Source organism: Tamandua tetradactyla, chromosome 5 (assembly GCF_023851605.1).
Source record: "Tamandua tetradactyla isolate mTamTet1 chromosome 5, mTamTet1.pri, whole genome shotgun sequence".
Taxonomy (NCBI): domain Eukaryota; kingdom Metazoa; phylum Chordata; class Mammalia; order Pilosa; family Myrmecophagidae; genus Tamandua; species Tamandua tetradactyla.
Window position 1 is genome coordinate 104,662,869 of NC_135331.1, and position 21,649 is coordinate 104,684,517.

General features: G+C 36.7%; 1 protein-coding gene across 1 annotated transcript in view; it reads left to right on the forward strand.

The window, feature by feature from the left end:
* The first annotated feature begins 1,161 nt into the window (after nt 1-1,161).
* Nucleotides 1,162-21,649, forward strand: part of MEP1A (meprin A subunit alpha) — a 40,088-nt gene continuing 19,600 nt past the window's right edge. The window contains exons 1-7 of the mRNA XM_077161993.1: nt 1,162-1,285; nt 1,373-1,397; nt 1,489-1,539; nt 3,531-3,571; nt 4,072-4,147; nt 13,428-13,545; nt 17,206-17,381. Coding sequence (XP_077018108.1) covers nt 1,217-1,285; nt 1,373-1,397; nt 1,489-1,539; nt 3,531-3,571; nt 4,072-4,147; nt 13,428-13,545; nt 17,206-17,381 — 556 coding nt within the window. The 5' untranslated portion in view covers nt 1,162-1,216. The remainder of the gene's footprint in view (nt 1,286-1,372; nt 1,398-1,488; nt 1,540-3,530; nt 3,572-4,071; nt 4,148-13,427; nt 13,546-17,205; nt 17,382-21,649) is intronic.

The following is a 21,649-nucleotide window of genomic DNA, read 5'->3' on the forward strand; positions in this document are numbered from 1 at the left end:
TACATGTGAGTTTCTTTGGGGTATATACTTAAAAGGTGAATTTCTAGCTCATAAACTATGCACATTTCATTAGATGGCACAAATTGCTGTCCCATCAGCAGTGTATGAGATTTCTTGCTTTCTCACATCCTTGTTGAGACACTGGGTATTGCCAGCCTTCTTCATTTATGCCAATCTGAGTATGAGGTGGTATTTTGCTGTTATTTGAGTTAGCATTTTTCTGATTATTTGTGAGGCTGAAAATCTTTCCATATGTTTATTGGCCACTTGGGTTTCTTTTTGTGTGTGTGAAATTCTTATTTATTTATTTATTACCCACTTTTCTCTTAGATTGTATCTCTCATTTTTCTTAATGATTTGTGGGAACTCCTTATATATCCTGGATCCTTATCCCTATTCAGTTAGATGCAGTATAGTCTCTTCCTTCTGTGGTTTGTCTTTTAACTATATTGCTGTGTCTTTTGTTATAAAGACACTTAAATTTTGAAATAGTCAAATTTACTGTTCTTTTCCTTTCTGACTTCTATGCTTTGTTTCTTGTTTAAACTATGTTTCCTGATCTCGAGACATTTTCCTGTATTTTCTTTTAAAAATTTAGATTTTCATATTTCTCTATTTAATCCTTCTAAAGTTTATTTTTGTGAATAGTGTGGAGAGGATAAGAATTCATTTCTCCCCATGTGGAAATCCTTTTATCCCAACATCATTTATTAAAGAGACTAAGGTATCTGTATTAAGTTTTTCTTTCCTCTCATATACAAAAACCCCATATATACTTGCATCTGTTTTGATGCTCTCATTTTATAGACCCATTGATCTTTCTTTTTGCAAATCACACTCTCACTTCCATAAAACTCTAATTCATTTTTTTTATTGAAGTACTTTGTGAACATTCTGTAGGTTATTTTTATTTCAATTGTGAAGGGGATTTTTATCTGTTATATTTTAGGAACAGCTATTGCTGGTGTATGGAAATGCTATGGATGTTTATAAACTGATCTCAGTATTGGCTTTCTCAAATTTTTCCCTGGTCTCTCTTGTAGTTTTAAACTAGACTTCGTATGTCCTTAGAAGGGTCAATGACCTTTTCACTGACTATCATTTTTAACACTACAGGATATATGGAAGGGCCGAAGTTTCTGATTTAGCAGTCAGGGCAAGGTTCAAAAGTTATTTATCACAACAGGTCTCTGCTAAAATCCATTCACTCGCAGCAATGGTTTGGGCTACATCCTTTTGTGTTCTCTCTTTCACTTTGCTGTTTGCCCACATAGCAGCTCTATCGGTAAGTAGATTTCTGCTTTTCTTAGTATTTAGAAATACTAATTCTAGTGTATCTTATCCATTATTCAGTATATTTATTTCCTTTCAGATCAAACATCTTTCTAAAGAAAATGGTAAGAAGCAACTGAAATGTGTTGAGAGTGTTTCTGAACTTTCTCTCTTTTGTTCAGCAAGATTGTAACATTTTTTCCCCACTTTTAACAGAACATGAGACAGCTTTCAGTGAACAGAAGGATATTTCAGAAATCAACTTAGGTAGGTTCATTTTCTGCATCGTCAATGCCTTGAAATAAATTAAGACCCAGCAGTTGAATGACTGGAAAGCATTTACCTTCATAATACTGTACTGGGAAACTTTTGAGGAAAGAGATTTGTTGATGCTTCATTAAGATTTAAAGAGTTACTGCACGTGGAAATGTGGAAAGAGAAAGATGATTATGCCACTTTTTCTAGGAGAGTTAATGAGTCCTTGATAGTTCTTAAAATGCATAGCAAGTTTTCTGTTTATAAAGATTTCAGTTTTTCAGTGTCTATTTTGAAATAGGGAAAGAAAATGGATGGTTCTTCTGCTTATTAATGAAAATTATAAGAAATTTATAATAAGAACGCCTATATTTAATGGCCATCCAAGGAGAAGTCCCCCAGGCCCCCTTCCAGCCAGCCACATTCACTAACAGTTATTTGGTTGGGGCTTAGAGAAGGGTGTAAAGGTGTTACCATTTAGACATCTTGTCCACAATACATTTGTTGAAGAAATCCATCAGTTTCCTCCATTAATGAGTAATGGGAGAAACTAAGTCATCATTTCTCTTCTATGTTATGCACTTCAGTATTGCTACATGAAAGAACTACATTTTATTGAATGTACACTTTTTTAGAGATGTGCCCCTCCTGCTGCACCCTCCCCCCCACCTCATCTATATGTCCAGCTGTTGGGACCAATGTCTGTATATATCACTCTGAAAGTGATGTAGCTCACCCCTGCCCATCCCTAATCCTGGCCAGGTGTCAGGAAATTGCATACTTTCGCTCATGAGAAGTCTAGGGGAGAGTGTGGATGGGCCAGCTGCTAGGTCCCGTACTGAAAATACGATTTGAAATCCAGGTGCTACTGACAGTGGCACAGTAGTATCATTGCTGAGTTTAATTGTGCTGCTAAAATATAAGCAGGTAGGGTTATAGAAGTTCAGCAAAGCTTGGAAATGTGTGTATGTGGAAGGAGGTGATGCATGGACAGCTGTGTCATCAGCAGGTGCAACCAGGATGCCTCCTAAAACCTAACACTGCCTTGATGTCATTTTCAGAGACCTAACCCTGCTCCTGAAGGAGCCGCAGGCTATGCCAACTAGGGCTTTTTTTTTTTTTTTTAACCACATGAGCCTGTTGTGATTATTCTCTGCCTTAGTGTCCCCAGCTATAAATAAGAGGCTGTCCTCAGAAGGAAGTTCAAGCCAGTGATCCTGTCTGAAGTTGTTGCATTTTAAAGCAGAGGCTACTTGTCACATGAGGGTTGTGATAAAAAATGACATCCTTTCAAATGCTTGGAAAGTTTTTCCATAGGATCTCCCCTTTTAAGAATAGTATTTTCAGATACCACACAAAGCCGGGATTAAGCAAGACCAGCAGTAGGAGAGCATATTTTATTAAGCTCCTAGAAGCAGATGTTTGGAGATACCGTTTTGAATGGATGTATCCACACTCACCTGGTTTTCCTTATTACAAGGAAATAATACAGGAATAGCACCCTGAACTTGAATTTGGAGGATAAAGTCTTTTTTTTTTTCTTGGCCCAGAGGAAAACTAATATGTTTACTGGAAAATGGGTGGCAGGATAGTACAATAACCAAAAGGGCCCTGGTAGAAAGTAGGGAGTTCTAACCCTGACTCAGCCAAAGGCCACCTAGGACGTCACTACCTGTCTCTGGACTCAATTTCTTCCTGTCATGTATGTGAGGTTCAGAGTCAGTGATCAATAAGATCCATTCTACCTTATTACCTACTCCTAAGACTCTTGGACAAAGTTTTTTGTTCCAAAAATGTAAACAGATGATGTGACAATATGTGATACTTAGGGACCATTGGTGTTCACTTAAACACAGGGAATTTTAGAATTGTTTCAAAAAAGAGTTTCACCTCATGAAGATTAATAGCTAAAGAATTGTAATGATGAAGATTAATTTTATTAAGAGAGATACCTTTTCAAAATGCTCATTCAAATATTCTTTTCTTAAAAAATCCACGTCTAGCTGCAGGCTTGGATCTCTTTCAAGGGGACATTCTCCTGCGGGTGAGTACCTGCCAATGGCATAAGAATGTCGCTCAGGGATTGGCTGTGTCTTTGGGTTATAAGCCTCTGCTCTGTGTCCAGCCCTGGGATGGGCACTGTGGAAACAGGTGAAATAATTCTAATCTGTGATCTGCAGCCAGAAGGACTTCCACTTTAGGTGGCAATGACAAAAACAGGTGAAAAAATTAGCATCAGCACAAGAGTCTATAATTATTAAATTACTTGTCTACCGATTTTCCTAGTAAATGAAGTATCTTTAGAGTGGCTATCTCAATTTTGGGGATTTGCAGAGCTCGTTCATTTTCCTCTTAAAGATTTTTTCAGAAATTTCCAAATCAAATTAAAGGAACTTCTAAAGCTTTTATAATCAGAAGACAAATGCTACTACCTTGTTTGAATCATGATATATACTGTTAGTAGTGCAACAATTTATTAAAGGAGGAAGCCAAGGAAACCTCAAGAAGCAGAGTTCCCAGTCATCTTTGCCTTTGTTTTCACAGAACTCCAGAAATGGCTTGAGAGATCCAAACACCAGGTGGAAGTTCCCCATTCCTTACATTCTGGCTGATAATCTGGGTAATATTAATTGTTCTTAATTAGGAGTTTCTAGTTTTATTTTTTTCTCACTCCGCCCTCTGTCTGTTCATCAGCTTCGGAGTGGGAGTAAACACCAAGAGTGTTGTAAGAGCCCTGATGATTCTGTACCTCCTGCAAAGAAATTTGTAACATTGTATCGAAACCAGTGAAGCTTAAACTTTCTGAGATACAAAGCATCAAATGGTACTTTAAAAAGCATCACACATTCAAATGTAACATGAAGAACAAAAACACAATGAAATGTAATTAGGTGTCATAAGAATGCAAAGTGAAAAACCTCACTTTTGAGAAATGCACACATTTATATTTTACATGTTTATGGTCCTTGTTCCTTAGAATTAGTAATTACTGTTTTCTCTCAAAGAGCTGAATACATTACAGTTTAATCATTGTTGGAAATAATAATTGGTGGAAATAAGTATTGAAAGCCACATATGGGCATTGACTGACCTCAAGCAACTGACTCATAGCTGAGCAGTCAATTATGTGAAGCCTCTGAGGCCCATGGTGCATACATGGGGAAAATTAGAGAGGAGAGAGCAAGCCAGGGCAACATTGCACAATCTGTCTGAACTACCAAGCTGCTCCCCTCTCAGCTAGATTGCTTTTCAAAATTTCCATCACTGTTATCAGTGCTGCCTTCCATTCTTTTTTTTTTTTTTTGAGAGAAGCAATATATGAACAAATGCTGTTTTTCTTGGTTATGTGTTGGAAAGTTGGGTTGAGTTTTTTCCCAGAGTTTGCCAGAAGCTTTATTGTTTTAGCTTTTTTTGCCTGTGATCTACCACAGTTCTTATAGTATGAGGTAGAGGTTGAGGCTCATTTATTTTTCTTTTTACGTACATCAATCCAGTTATTCCAGCATCATTGCTGAAAATACTTTTTTCTTTCCCATTGAATTGACACTGCACCTTTGCCAGAAATATTTGATTCTTTATTTGTTGGTATATTACTGGAATCTCTATTTTGTTATATTGATCAATTTGTCTATCATTATTCTAATATCACATGGTGTTGATTTCTTTAGGTAGCTTTTTACTGAATCTTGAAATCAGGTAGTATGAGTCTTCCAACTTTGCTCTTCTTTTTCAAGATCGTTTAGGCTGATGTGTTGTGATTTTCTGATCTGTGGGTTAATTAGAATGATTTTTTTTAATTTCATGGTATTTGAATCTCTCCTAGATATCCTATTATTATTGATTTCAAATTTAAGTCTGTTGAGGTCAGAGAACATATCCTATAAGGTTTCAATCTTTTGAAATGTACTGAGACATATTTTATGGTCTATCTTTGTGAATATTCTATGTGCAATTAAAAAAATGTTTTTCTGCAGTCATGGAGAATACTATTTTATCAATCTCCATTAAGTCAAGGTGATTGGCGGTTAAATATTCACTAGTTGTTTTATTGATTACTTAGAGGGTAGTGTTAAAATCTCTGGCTATAACTGTGTATTTGTTTATTTTTTCCTTTAGTTTGTCCATGAAGCTCTGTTTTGTGTGCAAACACATTTAGGATTTTACATCTTCTTGATAAATTAGCCCTTTTATCATTTTAAAAACTTTCCTTTTCCTCGGGTAGTCCTCTTTTTCTGAAAGTCCACTTTGTCTAATTTAAACATAGCCATACCAGCCTTCTTATTCTTACTGTTTGTATTGTATAGCTTTCCCCATATTTTTTACTTTTGACCTATCAATATCTTTAATTTTAAAGTTTATCTCTTTTAAACAGCATATAATCGGTCTCACTTTTTTATCCATTCTGTCAACCTCTGAATTGTAATTGGAGTGTTTAATCCATTGACATTTAATGTACTCATTGATATGGTTTGCTTTGGGACTACCATTTTGCTTTTTCATTTCTATTCTTTTTTCTCTCTTCCTGTCTTCTTTTGGTTAATCCTATATAGTTAATATTTCATTTTAATTTTTCCCTTTGTTGTTTTAGCTCAACATCTTTGTATCATTCTTTGCATTTTGCTCTAGTGATTACAAAATGCGTGTTTAACATACGGCCATTGTGCCACTTTGCATAAAATGTAAGAACCAAGTGACAGTATAATTCCATTTATACACTTACATCCCTTCCCTTTGTATTATTGCTGTTTTATATTTTTTTCTTTATATATTTATAAGCCTCACAATATAGTATTATAATTTTTACTTTAAACAGTCAGTTGTATTTTAAAATAATTAATAAAAAATCTTTCTATTTAGTTTCATAACTGGGATTTCTGGTGTTCTTCATTCTTCCTGTAGATTTGAGTTCTTATTTGGTGTCATTTCTCTTCAGTCTGAAGAACATCCTCTAGAATTTCTTGTGGAGCAGATCTATTGGGGACAAATTGTCTTCCTTCTTTCATCTACAAATATCTCTGTTTGGTATTAATTTTGAAGGACATTTTCACTGACAATACAATGTGGGTTGATAGTTTTTTGTTTATTAGTTTTTGCCTCTTTCAGCACTTTGAAGACATAATTTCATTTTCTTTTTCTTTCCCAACATTTGATTAAGAAATACTTTAAAGATATATAAAGCTAAAAATATTGTGCACTCATATACTCAGCACCTAGATTATACAACTAGTATTTTTTATGTATTTGTTTCCTCTCATATTTCCATCCTATTCATCCCTTCATCCATATATCAATCCACATTATTTTTCATGCATTTCAAGGTAATTTTCACACACCATAAGACTTTACCCCAAACATCCCAGCATGCATATTGTTAGCTGAAGTTCAGTATTTATGGTTCTTTTTTTTAAATGCTTTTTTATTGTGAAATATAACATATATACAAAAAAGCAATCTATTTCCATGTACATTTTAACAAGTAGTTATAGAACAAATTTTAAAATTTGGTATGGGCTACAGTTCCATGATTTTTCATTTTTTCTTTTAACTGCTCCAAGACACTGGAGACCAAGAGAAATATCAATATAATGATTCAGCAGTCATACTCATTTGTTAAATCCTATCTGCTCTGTTATGCTCCTCTTTCTCTTTAAATAACATATATACAAAAGCAATAAATCCCAAAGTACATCATAACACTTAGTTGTAGAACAGATTTCAGAGTTTGGTATGGGTTACAATTCCACAATTTTAGGTTTTTATTTCTAGCTGTTCTAAGGTACTGGACACTAAAAGAACTATCAATGTAAAGATTCAGCCCTCATTCTCATTTGCTAAACCCGACCTTCTTTATATAACTCCACTATCACCTCTGATCTTTCTCCCACTCTTTAGGGGTATTTGGGCTATGCCCATTCTAACTTTTTCATGTTGGAAAATGTCAAAAATATGGGATAGGAGGATGGTAGTAGTTGATGTTCTGGAAGGGCTGCCCCTCTGCATTTCAGGTCCAGGGACCTGAACTTTGGAAAGTTACTCTAGTGCATGGAACTTTTGTAGTATCTTATATAATGCTTTAGATTTTCTTTAGGATTGGCAGGAATAGTTTTGGTTGGGGCTTGTCAGGTTATGACAGGTAGCAATATCTAACTGAATTATGCATAAGAGTGACCTCCAGAGTAGCCTCTCGATTCTGTTTGAACTCTCTCAGCCACTGATACCTTACTTAAAAAAAAAATTTTTTTAAAACATAACAACATACAAACATGAACATTCTTACCATATGATCATTCCATTCTTGGTGTATAATCAATAACTCACAATATCATCACATAGTTGTATATTCATCATCATGATCATTTCTTAGAACATTTGCATCAATTCAGAAAAAAAAAAAGAAAAAGAAAAAAATTCATACACACCATATCCCTTACCCCTCCCTTTCATTGATCACTAGCATTTCAACTAAATTTATTTTAACATTTGTTCCCCCTATTATTTATTTATTTTAATTCATATGTTTTACTCTGTCCATAAGGTAGATAGAAGTATCAGATACAAGGTTTTCACAAACTAATACTTTGTTTGTTACACTTCTTTTCCCTCTTTTTGTCAGGATGACATTGTTGAAATCACAGTACCAGGGTGCATCTTATCTCTGGGGGTCATCTCCCATGCCAACAAGGAGACTTTTACCCCTGGATGTCATGTCCCACGTAGTGGGGGGGGGGGTGTAGGTAATGGTTTCACTCGCAGAGTTGGGCTTAGAGAGTGTGGAGCCACATGTGAAAAACAAAAGAGGTCCTCTGGAGGTGACTCTTAGTCATACCTGTAGGTAGACTAAGCTTTTCTGCTAGATACATGAGCGTCACAAGAGTAACCCTCAAGATCAAGGGCTTGGCCTATTGATTTGGGTGTCCCTAATGTTTGGCACAGTATCCAGGGTTTCCCCAGGGGTAAAGTTTAATAGTTCCATAATTTTTCTCCCATTCCTCAAGGGATTTTACCAATACTTTTTGATTATCTGCTTAACGTACTCTGAGATGTATCCAGGCATTACATTAAGCTGTACAAGATTAAAGGATCTCACACTTATTTTGGGCTCCCTGTGTTTAGATTATTTAAATGATCTATGTAGACAAGTTGAGTTAGATTCTGTCCTACAGAAAATTTAGGTTCTGGACATAATGAAACTTTCTTCCTTTGGTTTCAAAGAGTATGTAAAGTTCTAATATATAGGCAATGTCTTCCCGCACCTGTATTCAGAATTACCTCAATCCCAGCCCAATTGACTTTGTTCATATCCCTAAACCGTTTATGGCTCTTACTACTCTTCTGCTAAGGCGCAATATCCTGGATTTCCCCAGTAGTAAAGTTCAATAGTTCCATACATTTTCCTCTCTTCCCTCAAAGGACTTTGCCAATACTTTTTGATTATCTGCTTAATGTACTCTGTTAAAGCTTCTTTCCGTTGTGTTAAGGCTTCTTTCACTCAGTAAAATGTTTTTGAGATTCATCAATGTTGTTTTGTTTATCAATAGTGGCTTCTGTTTACTACGGAGTTACATTCTATTGTATGAATATAGTACACTACAACTTGTTTATCATGTTCCTGTTGATGGATACCTGGGTTGATTCTATGTTGTGATTATTATGAATAAAGCTATTATGAATGTTCATGTATAAGATTTTTTTTTTTGAACATAGGCTTTCATATCTCTTGCGTAAATACCTAGGAGCAGAATTGTGGATTATAGTGTACATGGAGGTTTGGTTGTAGACCTCTTTCAAGGCAGGCTGAACCGTTTTACACTCCCCCATTTGTATCTTCTAAAAATGTATGATAGTTCCAGTTACTCCACATCCAGCCAGTGTGTAGTATCATCATTCTTTTTCATTTTAACCATCTGGTGGGTACGTAGTGGTGTTTCATTGTGGTTTTATTTTATTCCCTGATGACTAATGATGTTGAGCCCCTTTTCATTTACATGTTTTCCTTTTGTATGCCATCCTTTTGAAACATCTAAGGACGTTCACCCATTTTAAAAACTGTGTTTGTCTATCTATTATTGAACTGTGGTATTTATTTATTTATTTAAATGTAAGTCCTTTGTCAGATATGTGTTTGGCAAGTATTTAATCCCAGATGTATTGTCTTCTGGCATCGAGTGTTTCTGATGAGGGATCAGCCAACTTTTTTATCCTTGTCCCCTGTATGTAATGTGTCTTTTTCTCTCTGGCTTCTTTCAAGATTTCCTTTTAATCTTGATTTTTTATAACAGTTTGTCTATGATGTATTTACATGTAGTTTTCTTTCCATTTAACCTACTTGGGTTAATCAATCATCTTAAACCTGTAGTGATTTTTTAATAACCAAATTTGAGAAATCAAAATTTTCCTGTGTCTCTCCTGTCTTTTGGGGACTCTATTGGCATGTATGTTAGACTTCTTGGTATTTTTCCACTGGTCACTCAGGTTTTGTTCAATTTTTCTCAATATTTTCACTCTGACTCTTTTATCATCTCCAGTCTGCTATCAAACTCATCCAGCAAGGTTTTCCTTTATGATATAATACTTTCCATTTATATAATTTTCATTTTATTCTTTTATATAATTTCCATCTTTGCTGAGATTATTTTGTATGTTCATCCTTTTCCTCTAAATCTTTGAACAAATATTATAGTGCTGTAAAGTCTTTGTCTACTAATTCTAATATCTATGTCATCTTGAAGTCCATTTCTCTTTCTAATGACTGCTTTTTATTTGTCTCTGTAGCTCATATTTTCCTGTTTTTTTCACAGGTCCAATAATTTTTTATCAAATATTAGACATTGTATATATTACATTGTAGAGATTCTGCTGTTCTCCTCTGAATAGTATTAATTTTTGTTAGAGTAACTAATTATTGGCTGATTGCCTTGGATTTGTTGAAGCTTTCTTTTGTTTTTGTCCTCAGGTAAGTTGTGATCTCTCTGGGGTTTAAAACTCCAACAGTTTTCCCATCCCCTCTAATCTGACATGATGCGAACTCCAACTTCTCTCTCCAGTATGGTGGTCAGCAGCTGAGATATCTGCTCAGCCCCATCAGCCTTCTACTTGCTGCTTTCCACTAAGTTCCTTGGAGTGTTCTTCCATATATGCAGAGTTAAGGGGTCAGACAAGAGGATTTGAGGGGCATTTATATGCAGATTTTTGAATGCCCCCTCCAATTCAACCATGGCTTGTTCCTTTCTAAAACTTCCTCCCTTTATTTCCAGCCACTCGGACAGTGTTAAACTCTGCCCTGTACTATGTCTAAGAAATACATCTGTAGACTTATGCTTGAATTCTTTCTTTTGAATTGGGGAGTGACCTTAGCCAAAGGGATGTATAAACATGGATCCTACCCAAAGAAATTTCCACCTTTCAAAGATCAAATCTCTTTCAATTTTGGCTTGTTTCAGTCATTTTCCTATATATTCACATAGTTTATTTTCTTAATTTTGTCTAAAATTATAATTCTGGACAAAATTTGTTACCTGTGGGGGGAGAGTTAGTCGTACTCAAGCTCTTCCATGATTATCATTTCTAAAATCAGAAACTCTCCTAAAAGATTCTCAAACTGAATAAAGTTGGCTTTTTTATGTTTACCCTCCAATATGTAGATTCATTGGTATCCGAAATTGATTCTCATCATATTATCTGATCCAGGTTTAAGGAAGGCTAATGGTTTTCAAAAGTAACCAATTTGTTCAAGAGAGCACTATGTCAAGCCTATTATGCCAGAGTGGTCTGCCAGGGACTAGGGACACAATGCGACATAAAGATAAGTTCCTTCCTGCAAGGACTCTAACTGCATTCTAAGTGGAGCAGACCACCTACATAAAGAGAAACACGACAGGGTGCATGGGTGAGTCAGTAGTAGAATGTCACCTGCCATGCTGGAGACCCAGGTTCAATTCCTGGCCCATGCACAAGAAAAAAAATCACAACAGATCAAGTGCGACTCGTGCCTCCCAAGGAGGGGCACTCGGGGCTGACTTCCCAAACAGAAGGGGGATTTTAAGTGGGTTTCATTTCCATTTTTCTCTCTTCTCAATGAGATTGAGGCCATCTTAAACAACTATTGCAGAGTTGCCTACTTTCCTTATTATTTTTTCTTTAGAGAAGCTGTAGATTTACAGAAAAATTCTGCAGAAAATAAGGTTTCCATATATCTTCCTTATTATTAACAGTTTGCCTTATTGAGGTACCTTTGTTATACTTGTTGAAACAATATCATTATGATTATCCTATTAATTGTAGGCCATCGTGGTTAACTGTGTTGTATAGTCCTATGGTTTTTTTTTAAAGAATTCTATTAACAGCATATATATATATGCTATATGCATATATATATGTATATATATACGTATATATATAATATACAACCTAAAATTTTCTCCCTTAACCACATTCAAATATATAATTCAGTGGTGTTAACTACAGTCACAATATTGTGCTACCATCATCACAAATATTAACAAACGTTTTCCATCACCCCAAATAAAAACTCTGTACCAATTAAAAATTAACCACTCACCCTACCTCCATCCCTTTTTACAACTTAAGGATGAGGAAGGAAGAACAGTGATTTTTAAATTATCTGTTCAGCACTCCCATCATTTGGTCCAATGAGAACAAAAGCAGCACAATATTCCGACCAGCTTGGAGTTAGTATGATGAAACTTTATTTTCCTATACCTTTGCGATATCTCAGCTGTCTTGGGTATCTTGGATAATATTATAGTACTATCATAGTAAGAATAGATCCATGAAATTCCTCCAGTAATTTTGAAGCATTTGCTTGGTGGTAGTGATGATGTTTTCTTAATCGATTTACTGATTATTCAAGTGACTATTTCTTTTAATAACCCTGATTTGACCTTATGATATCTGAGCCATAGAATCTACAGCTTGCTAGTTTATCAAATGAAATAAGGTCCAGAAACAAGTACCTGGCAAACTGCCAAGAATTACCAACTCCTCAAGAGAATGCAAAACTTGAGACATGCACGAAATACAGTTTAATTTTATATGACTTAATTTTTAACTTGGAGCCCTACCTTCAATGAGCTGATGAGAAAAAAGAGGACAGAAAGCAAAGCGTAATCTCAGATCCTCTGTTGGTATCTTCTGTCTCCACCCCACCCTTTTCTTATGTAATGCCAACATGTTATGCTGGGTGAAAGGAAAGGCATTTGATCTTTGGTCGTGGGTCCACACAGACGATGGCTAGGCATATTCATTCCTGTCGCTGCAGGTTCATTAGTTTTCTGCTTCTTTGGAACCAGGCTTTGGGCCCAGAAGTCTTTTCAAAGGCTTTCTGCAGTGCTAGCTGTCTAGACTTACCATCTCCCCAGGGGTCTTGCAGGGAAGCTGAGCAAAATACCATATGCATTTCTTATTCCTTCATAACCTGCAGAACTCTTTAACCTCTGCTCTCCTCCGGCAGAAGGGGATGTCTTTATAGACTGGGGGTAGAAACACCACTCTCACTGCTTTTCTCCACGGTACTTTATTCTATGCATACAAAAGCGAGAAGACTTGCAAGCCACTTTTATTTTCTACTCTGCCATGTTACTCTTTTGAGCCAGTGCACTCAGAGCCTGCTTGAATGGTGGAAAGGGAAAGGAAAAATGTGGGGCAGTTATTTTATGATTTTGTTCCGCTATATATACATGCGTGTAATCTTATGTTGTCTTTATATCTGCACTATGTATGTATACTATACAGTTAATGTTTTTATCCACAACTAATTTTGCAGTTTTAGCTTCCAAAAGATGTATTTACTTCCCCCCAATTTTTCATGAACCTTTGAACTATTAATGTATATTACCCCAGATCTAAATAATACTCACTGATATTTTTACTGATTTCTGCAGCACTGAATGCCAAAGGAGCCATTCTCTATGCCTTTGAAATGTTCCGTCTCAAGTCCTGTGTGGATTTCAAGCCCTATGAAGGAGAGAGCTCATATATAATTTTTCAGCAGTTTGATGGGTTAGTATGAAATTTTACAGGGTATACAAATCATGCGTACTATCCTTTGGTTTATAAAAAGAATCACATCTCTTTCAAAGACAAAAAGAAGAAATTAGGAAGAAACCACAAGCAAAATCAAACCTCTCCTTGTGAATTTTGAAATTATTGAACATATTTAATATGCTATCCAGAGGATCAGTAGTTTGGATATATCAGACTCCAGGGAGATTTATCTTAATTTTTTTTTCCCTCAGTTAAGGTTGTGTTTTATATTGTGGTATTTTTTTAAGCCAGCTGTACTGAAGTATAAATTACATCCTTGGTATAGTAGTGTTTAAATTGTAGTGCTCTGTTGGCTGACCCTCATTCCACAGTTTTAGGTATAAATTTGCTCTTCACAGTTCTTTGTAAAAAGAAATAAACTGTATCTCAAGAAAGAAGTCCATTTTCTTCACATAGGTATTTTTATCCAGCTCATGCTTGGATTAGAATATAAAAACCAGGCCAACCAGCCTGGCTAGATGAGGTTGAGCAGTGAAGCTGCCAGTTGCTGTGACACTGTATGTTGGCAGGTCCCGGCACCCCTGACACATGTGGCTGCTGTTCCCCTCAATCTCTCTAAGTGTTGCCCAGATTTGATGGCCTAAGTGGGGTGTGTGTTAATCACGGATGGATGGCAGAGATGAAGAAGGAATATAACACATGATTTAACCTCTTAAGGAAAAAAGTATCAAGAAAGCAGAAAAATTTTAAAAAGAAATAAAATATTGATGACTCGTTAGATACAAACTAAGTAGCTCACTTGCCTGAGAAGAAGTTGTCTTAGTTCATTCTTTTATTAAAAAAATATTTATAAGTACCCACTATATGCTGAGAAATATGCTAGTGTGTGGTACTAAAACACATTAGACACAGCCTTACGTCTCATGAGGTTTATAGTTGGCAGGTGGGGGTGATGGAATAATAAGTAAAACATACTAATAATACATTATGATGAGTGCTGTGGACTGCAGGAGGACAGAGTGGGACCTCTAAAATGGTGAGGGGGATAGGCTAGCTGAGTAATAAAGAAATGAAGAACTAGCAGGCAATGGGGAGAGAAGGACAAACGATGGTGGTGGGGAGTATGAGAGTGGAAACAGGAGGAGGGAGAGCAAGAAAGAAAGAAGTCAAGGGAGGGAAGGGAATGGGAAGGAAGGAAGGAAAGTACACATGCACGTGAGCCTGTTAGTTTTTTTTTTAACATTTATTTTTATTGTGAAATATAATGTATATACAGAAAAACAATAAATTTTGGTAATCGCCATGTGTAAGAGCATTTATTATTTTGTGCAAGATTCATCATATGCTGAGTTGTCCATTTTAGAAAGGTTAATCTAGCAAAAGTGAATTTTTTTTTATTTCAATGGAGAATTTGTATTTTGGATTGATGTAGAACAAGACTGGTGGCTGGAGAGCAATTAAAGCTGCTCCAACCATGCAAGAGAGAAATGAAGGGAGCTAAACTTAAGCAGAGGGAGCTTAGATGAAGAAGAGGAAATAGATTCCAGAATATATAAAAAGGTTGACTCATCAGAACCTGGAGATTAGTTAATGTGAGGGGTAAGGAAGAGAGAGGAATCGAGGAAATTTCCTAGATTTCTGATTTGGACAATTGTTTGGGAGTTGCTTCATTTACTGAGACTGGGAATATCACAAGAAGAACCAACCGATTTGTGGCTTGGATAGTGAATTCATTTCTTGGCATGTGATAAATTGTTTGAGGTTCCTGTAGGTCATATAAATGCAGAAAAAACAGTAGTATTTTGACTGTCTCTTTTTACACAAAGGGAGAGCATTTGAAGTCCAGGCTTTGCCAGGACTACAGATTTTTAGAGGTTCTCTTCTTTTGACTACTTCATCTTATCGCTTGACAACCTTTGGGCTTTGAGAAAGTGCCAAAGTCTTTAATTATTCATTTTAAATTTCAAAGAAAACAGTCTATTTTCTTGACACTTATTTCTATTCTTTAACTATCACTTTTGTGTCATTTTTTTTTCCACAAACAGAAACTTTTTCTCTTACAAATAAGGTCGATATGATTGATCATTTTCCCAAAGTAATTTTCCTAGTAAAATTCTCTTGGCTTCTTTTCAGTTTCTCGCTCAGGTACCTGATGAAGTGGTTGGCCAGCTTGAGGGACATTCTGTGTAAAAGCTGAAAAGTTTGGGGGAGGGGGGCTTTTGCTTGTCTCTTTCCAGGAAGGCTCCTCTGTAACATTTAAGTTAGGGGAGTGGAGAGGGGAAGAAGAAGGTCTGGGCACGAGACTGGCCCAAAATGTCCCAAAGTCTGTGAAGAGGGAGCCCTGGTCCCTGGGTCCGGAGGCCAGCTGGGCTCCCTCAGAAAGACAGCAGCCAAAGGCTCACAGGTTGGCAGAATTTCTAGTATTTTTGCCACATATACCTCCTATTGGGAGAGGGATATAAAACACACACACACACACACACACACACACAATAATAAATGCTTCCTCTGGCTTGTGGATATCCTGCAGTGTCAACTGCGGTTTGGTAATGAAACACTACTGTCAGAGAGGAAAGTTGGTCATGGTGCTGTTGGCACAATTCAGTAAATTTACTAAAAATCATTTGATTCATTGTGCACTTAAAATAGGTGAATTTTATAGTATGTAAATTTTGCCTTAAAGTTCTTAAAAAAATAAGTAAGATCTATCATTGAGTATAAATCAAATCCGCCAGCATTTGAAGGTGTATGATGCTGGCAGGCTTGGGGAAAACAATGAAAGGCAAGACAATGTCTATTGCCAAGGAGCTCCCAATCCCCTTGTATCATTTACAACTACGGGCAAATCTCTTGTTCTGCTCAGCACTGGTGAGTATAAAGCTTCCTTCTACAACCTAAAACTGATACACAGACAATCTGGAGATGGATTTGGGTTTGCTGATTGAGTTGGAAATGGGATTTATAAGAAAAGACAAAAATAATTGGGAAAAAGAGGGAAAAGGCTGCACCATAAGGAATTTAGGATGTCTGCCACAAGTTCCTGAGTCTACAGGTTTCTGAAAGAAATTATAGGTTCTTGTCTAGACTTTTCAGAATAAGTTAGGATGCCTTGTCTGGACTGCCATTATGCACCAGATCTGTTTCCATCCAAAGAGAAGGACTTGCTCAGCTTACATTTTAAAAATGTCTTTTCTTCATAATAATAAAATTTACACCCCTTCATTTTAGAACATTTGAAAATTACGTTACCGTATAATGAAGAAAATTTAAATCACCCACAAAACCACCACATGGAGACACTAGTATTTTGGTTTAAAGGCAATAGCGGTAACTTTTGGAGTGCCCTGTGGGTTTGTGGAAGTGAGAAAGAATGACAATTTTTACTTCTTTCCATGTTTAGGCATTATTTGAATTTATTTTCTTCTAAGTATGTGCTACTTTTATAATGAATCATCACTTTTAAAGCCTGCATTACATCCCAATAGGGAACACTCCTTACTTACCATCCCCCTATTGTTGATCCAGCATATGAGGATCCTACTGATAATTTCTTTTTCAGTCAAACTTAATCATCAGTATTCTAATTTATGTTTTGGAAGCCTGTGAGTGATAGCCACTTTCGGACTCAAAAATTCTCTGGGAGAAATTTCCTCTCTTCTCTTCTCCTCTTTAAAGGTGCTGGTCTGAGGTTGGTGACCAACACGTGGGACAGAACCTTTCCATTGGCCGAGGGTGTGACTATAAGGCCATCATTGAACATGAGATCCTGCACGCTTTGGGATTCTACCATGAGCAGTCAAGGACTGACCGGGATGATTACGTGAACATCTGGTGGGAGGAAGTTCTTCCAGGTGGGTAGGAACACAACATGCATGGGCTGGAATTTTCTATTATCTCCATCACTCGCTAAGATCAACCCTGAGATGTCTCGGCCAAAGGTGTATGCATTCAGCTTCCCTCGCGGGAACACAGATATGAAGATGTTAGGATTTGTTAGCTGCTTCCAGGGATCCCAGAGAAGGATCTCCACAACTGATTCCAGACAGGGGTCTCAGGGATGGCATTTGTTAGTCAATTTAATGTAGGGTGCTAACTGAAAGTTAATCAGAAGATTTTGCTTTGTTTCTGAGTTTTTCTAGAGAAATCTATCTAAAATGCTCTCTACTTTCCTGTCGTACTGAGCGAAGTCAGTTAGGTCTCTGAGGATGGGAGGAGCATATTTCTGGATGTGAAATCTCATATAGCTACGTAAATCCTATGTAAGTCTAGAAAGCTAATAAGATTTAGTTGATGATATGATGACTGACTGTCAGACATACTATAGAAATTTTTTTTTAGTGTTTTACCGGATCAACAATAGGTGTTTAAAAACAGAGTAAAGCAACTACAAAATTAATATCTTTATCTGAAATTGTACCTCCAATCCTACTAATTCTGGCTAATTTTCTGAGTTCTGGTTAATCACAATTTAATGGTCTCTTCTTTTTCACTGCTCCTTTTCTACCACCCATACTATGCAAAAGATAATACAGTTTTATCTCTTAAATATTACTATGTAGCTTATATTATTCTACAATATCAATGTCCTTTATTGTTTGAAACAACTAGACAGGGTACTTTTGAGTACACTGGAACATTTATTGAATAGTTTCTTAGTGTGCTGAAAAAAGTAGCCAACACTGTTTCTGAAGATACCAACTTTTTGATTAGGAATTTTTTCAAGCAGTAAGAAAACATAATTTTTGGTAGTAATACTTTACTAAAACTTTTAAAAATGCCTTACTATTACCACACATGGTTTTGGAGAGCAAATTTATTGTCTTTTATGTATGTTTTTATCTATGTCTGAATTTCAAAACTGGGTTCATATACTTCAGTGTCTATAAAAATTTTATTCTTAGGGACTTGAAATAATTGACCATACTTTGAAATTAAATCTGAATCCCAAAAAGGTTTCTACCCGACTAGGTCATTTTGGAGCAAGATGAATCGATGGCTCTCACTTGAGGTAGAGAGAAATGGCTAATCCTATCAAAATCGCTTATCAGAGTTGCATTTTAATCCTCTCAAAATTGAGTCTTCTCAACCTGCACTCCTCCCAGCCCCTCATGTTACGGTACTTCTAAGAAAGTGGAGTGATGGAGGAAGGAGAGAAATAGTGTGATTTGTAAAATCCTGACAGGTTTACAGGATTGGGCACTCCCCATTGCATCCATCCCACCAACCAAGCATTGAGCTAGAGGTCAAGAAATATATTCTTTTTTTGCCTCCCAAACCTGTCTAGAGAAGTATTGGAGAGTAGCCACCAAGATGTAAAATAAGAGGCCAGACTTAATGTACTGTGTCTCAGGGGTACTTACATTATAACTGGATGTGTGTAGAGGGAGAAGGGGAAGGTGACATAGATCAAAGAACTGAATCTCTGATTGCGAGACTCAAGGCACTATTAGACGTTGTCCATATTTGCCTATAGGATATGCGAAAGCAGAAACCATTCCCATTTCTCAGTCCTGAAGAGCACTATGCTCAGTCCTTTTAAGATAGTTTTAGGCCAAATAAGGTCTCCTTGCTCAGAGGGAGCCAGCACATTTGCTGAGGTAATTTGCAGACTTGCTAAACCCATGTTTACTCATTACATCTAGATTTTCATCAGATGTAATTCCATATATCTAAATAGCCTGCAATAACTGAAGAAATGTCCTCAAATGAGTCATCAAATGCAGTAAGATTATAAGCAATGGCAAGACGGACTCTCAGGGTAATTTAAGAGTTTTATTGCATCTTGTTTCCAGTGGATGGCTATCTTTACTGTTGAATGTAAGATACTCTACTGACAATGCAGTTCTTTCCTCAAGTCTCTCTCCATCTCTTGGGTAGGAATCCTATTTCCTGGTTCTAATCCCTTCCACTGATGAAAAAAGTCAACCTCTGAGATTTAGTAGGTGTTGGCAAACTATAGCCCCTGGGCTCAATCCACCTGTTTTTGTAAAGTTTTATTGGAACACAGTCAAGTCCAGGTACTTACATATAGTCTATGGCTGCCTTTGCCTTAACCCAGCAGAGCAGGGTAGCTACGACAGAGACCTTATGATTTGCAAAGCCAAAAGTATTTTCTATCTGCTCTTTTACAGAAAAAGTTTTCCGACCCACCCCTAGTAGAGAGGGCCACTTCCTCTGCAACCTGTTTGTTCTTTGAAAGCAGGACTACATTCGTATCATACACTGCCATGGCGTGGGGGTGGGGAAGCAGCTCTTATCTAATGTAGTTCCCAGTAGATAGTAGTCACAAGGAAAATGTGTTGAATAGATGTTTAAGAAATATATGTATTTTAAAGCAATCTAATAAGAATTCTTGAATAATCAAGAATAAAATAATCTATCCTAACCTGATGACTTTGTTGAAAGTTAAAGGAAACACATCCAGTGGGTTAAAAGTGCCTTGCTGTCGGTGCCACCAGGAGACACCAAGAGATCCCAGACTCAAGCCCTGATATCCTCACCCCCTCCCTAATGAGCTTTATGATTCTTTTTTTAAATGTTTTTATTGTATAATATAACATATATACAATGCAAAGGAGGAAAAAAGCAATAGTTTCCAAAGCACTCTTCAACAAGTAGTTATAGGACAGATCCCAGAGTTTGTCATAGGCTACCATACCATCCTCTCAGATTTTTTCCTTCTAGCTGCTCCATAATATGGGAGGTTAGAGGGCTGAAATATTTTTTTATCATCACAATCGACTTTTTTTTCCTTCTTTTTTTTGTGAAAAGTAACATATATACAAGAAAACCAAAAATTTCAAAGCACAGCACCACAATTAGTTGTAGAACATATTTCGGAGTTTGACATGGGTTGCAATTCTACAATTTTAGGTTTTTACTTCTGGCTGCTCTAAGATCCTGGAGACTAATAGAAATAGCAATTTAATGATTCAGCAATCATATTCATTTGTTAAATCCTATCTTCTCTGTATAATTCCACCATCATCTTTGATCTTTCCATCCCTCTCTTTAGGGGTATTTAGGCTATGGCCATTCTAACTTTTTCATGTTGGAAGGGTCTGTCACTAATATGGGGTAGGGAGATGGAACTATCCGATGTTCTGGAGAGGCTGGGCCCTCTAGGTTTCAGGACTTATCTGGTCCAGGGACCCATCTGGAGGTTGTAGGTTTCTGGAAAGTTACTCACGTGCATGGAAACCTTGTGGAATCTTATATATTGCTCAAGGTGTTCTTTAGGATTGGTCCTGGTTGGGGTTTGGCAGGTTATGATAGGTAGCAAGGTCTACCTGAAGCTTGTATAAGTAAGAGCAATCTCCAGAGTAGCCTCTTGACTCTATTTGAACTCCCTCAGCCACTGATCCTTTATTAGTTACACTTCTTTTCCCCCTTTTGATCAGGATGGAATTGTTGATCCCACTGGCCCAGAGCCCTGACATCCTCACCCCCTCCCTAATGTGCTTTATGATTCTATCTCTTTAAGTGGAATCTGAGGACAAAATGGTCTGGAAAGAGGTAACTTGTCCCTGTCTATGTTATTTATTCCTTCCAGTCCTGTCCCATTTTTGAAAATGCTTTGATCCCTGTCAAATAATTCCCCATAAAATTCCTGTGAGTTAGGAGAGAGGAATCATCAATATTCTCATTTTGTAATTAAAACGAAGTCGGGTTCAAAAGGGCTCATTGGCTTTTCTAAAAGCATTTGAAGATCCCCTCCTACCTCTGCACGAGACTAACCAGGCCGTTCGTGCTTCTTCCGTCCTAAATGCGCTGGCGTGCTGCCTGTGAAATGTGGTTAAAATATCTAGAATCTGATTGTTAAAAACAACCAGAAGAGGAGCTGCAGAAGGAGACAGAACTGGAAGAATTCTGAACCTGCCCATTTGGTTTTCCTACCACTTCACAAGAGGGAAATTAAAAATCTCTGAACCCTTCCCATTACGGCAGCTGAAGCAGTAAAGTTCTGATGATTAATCAAATAGAAAATATCTTATTGGTTTCTCATTTCAGCTTTTCACATTGCACTATGTATTGCAATAATCTAATTAATATGCTTGTTTTTCTTTCTTCTTTTGAGAGGAGATTAAATTTTCTTCTTCCCATCTTATTTTTCTCTCCA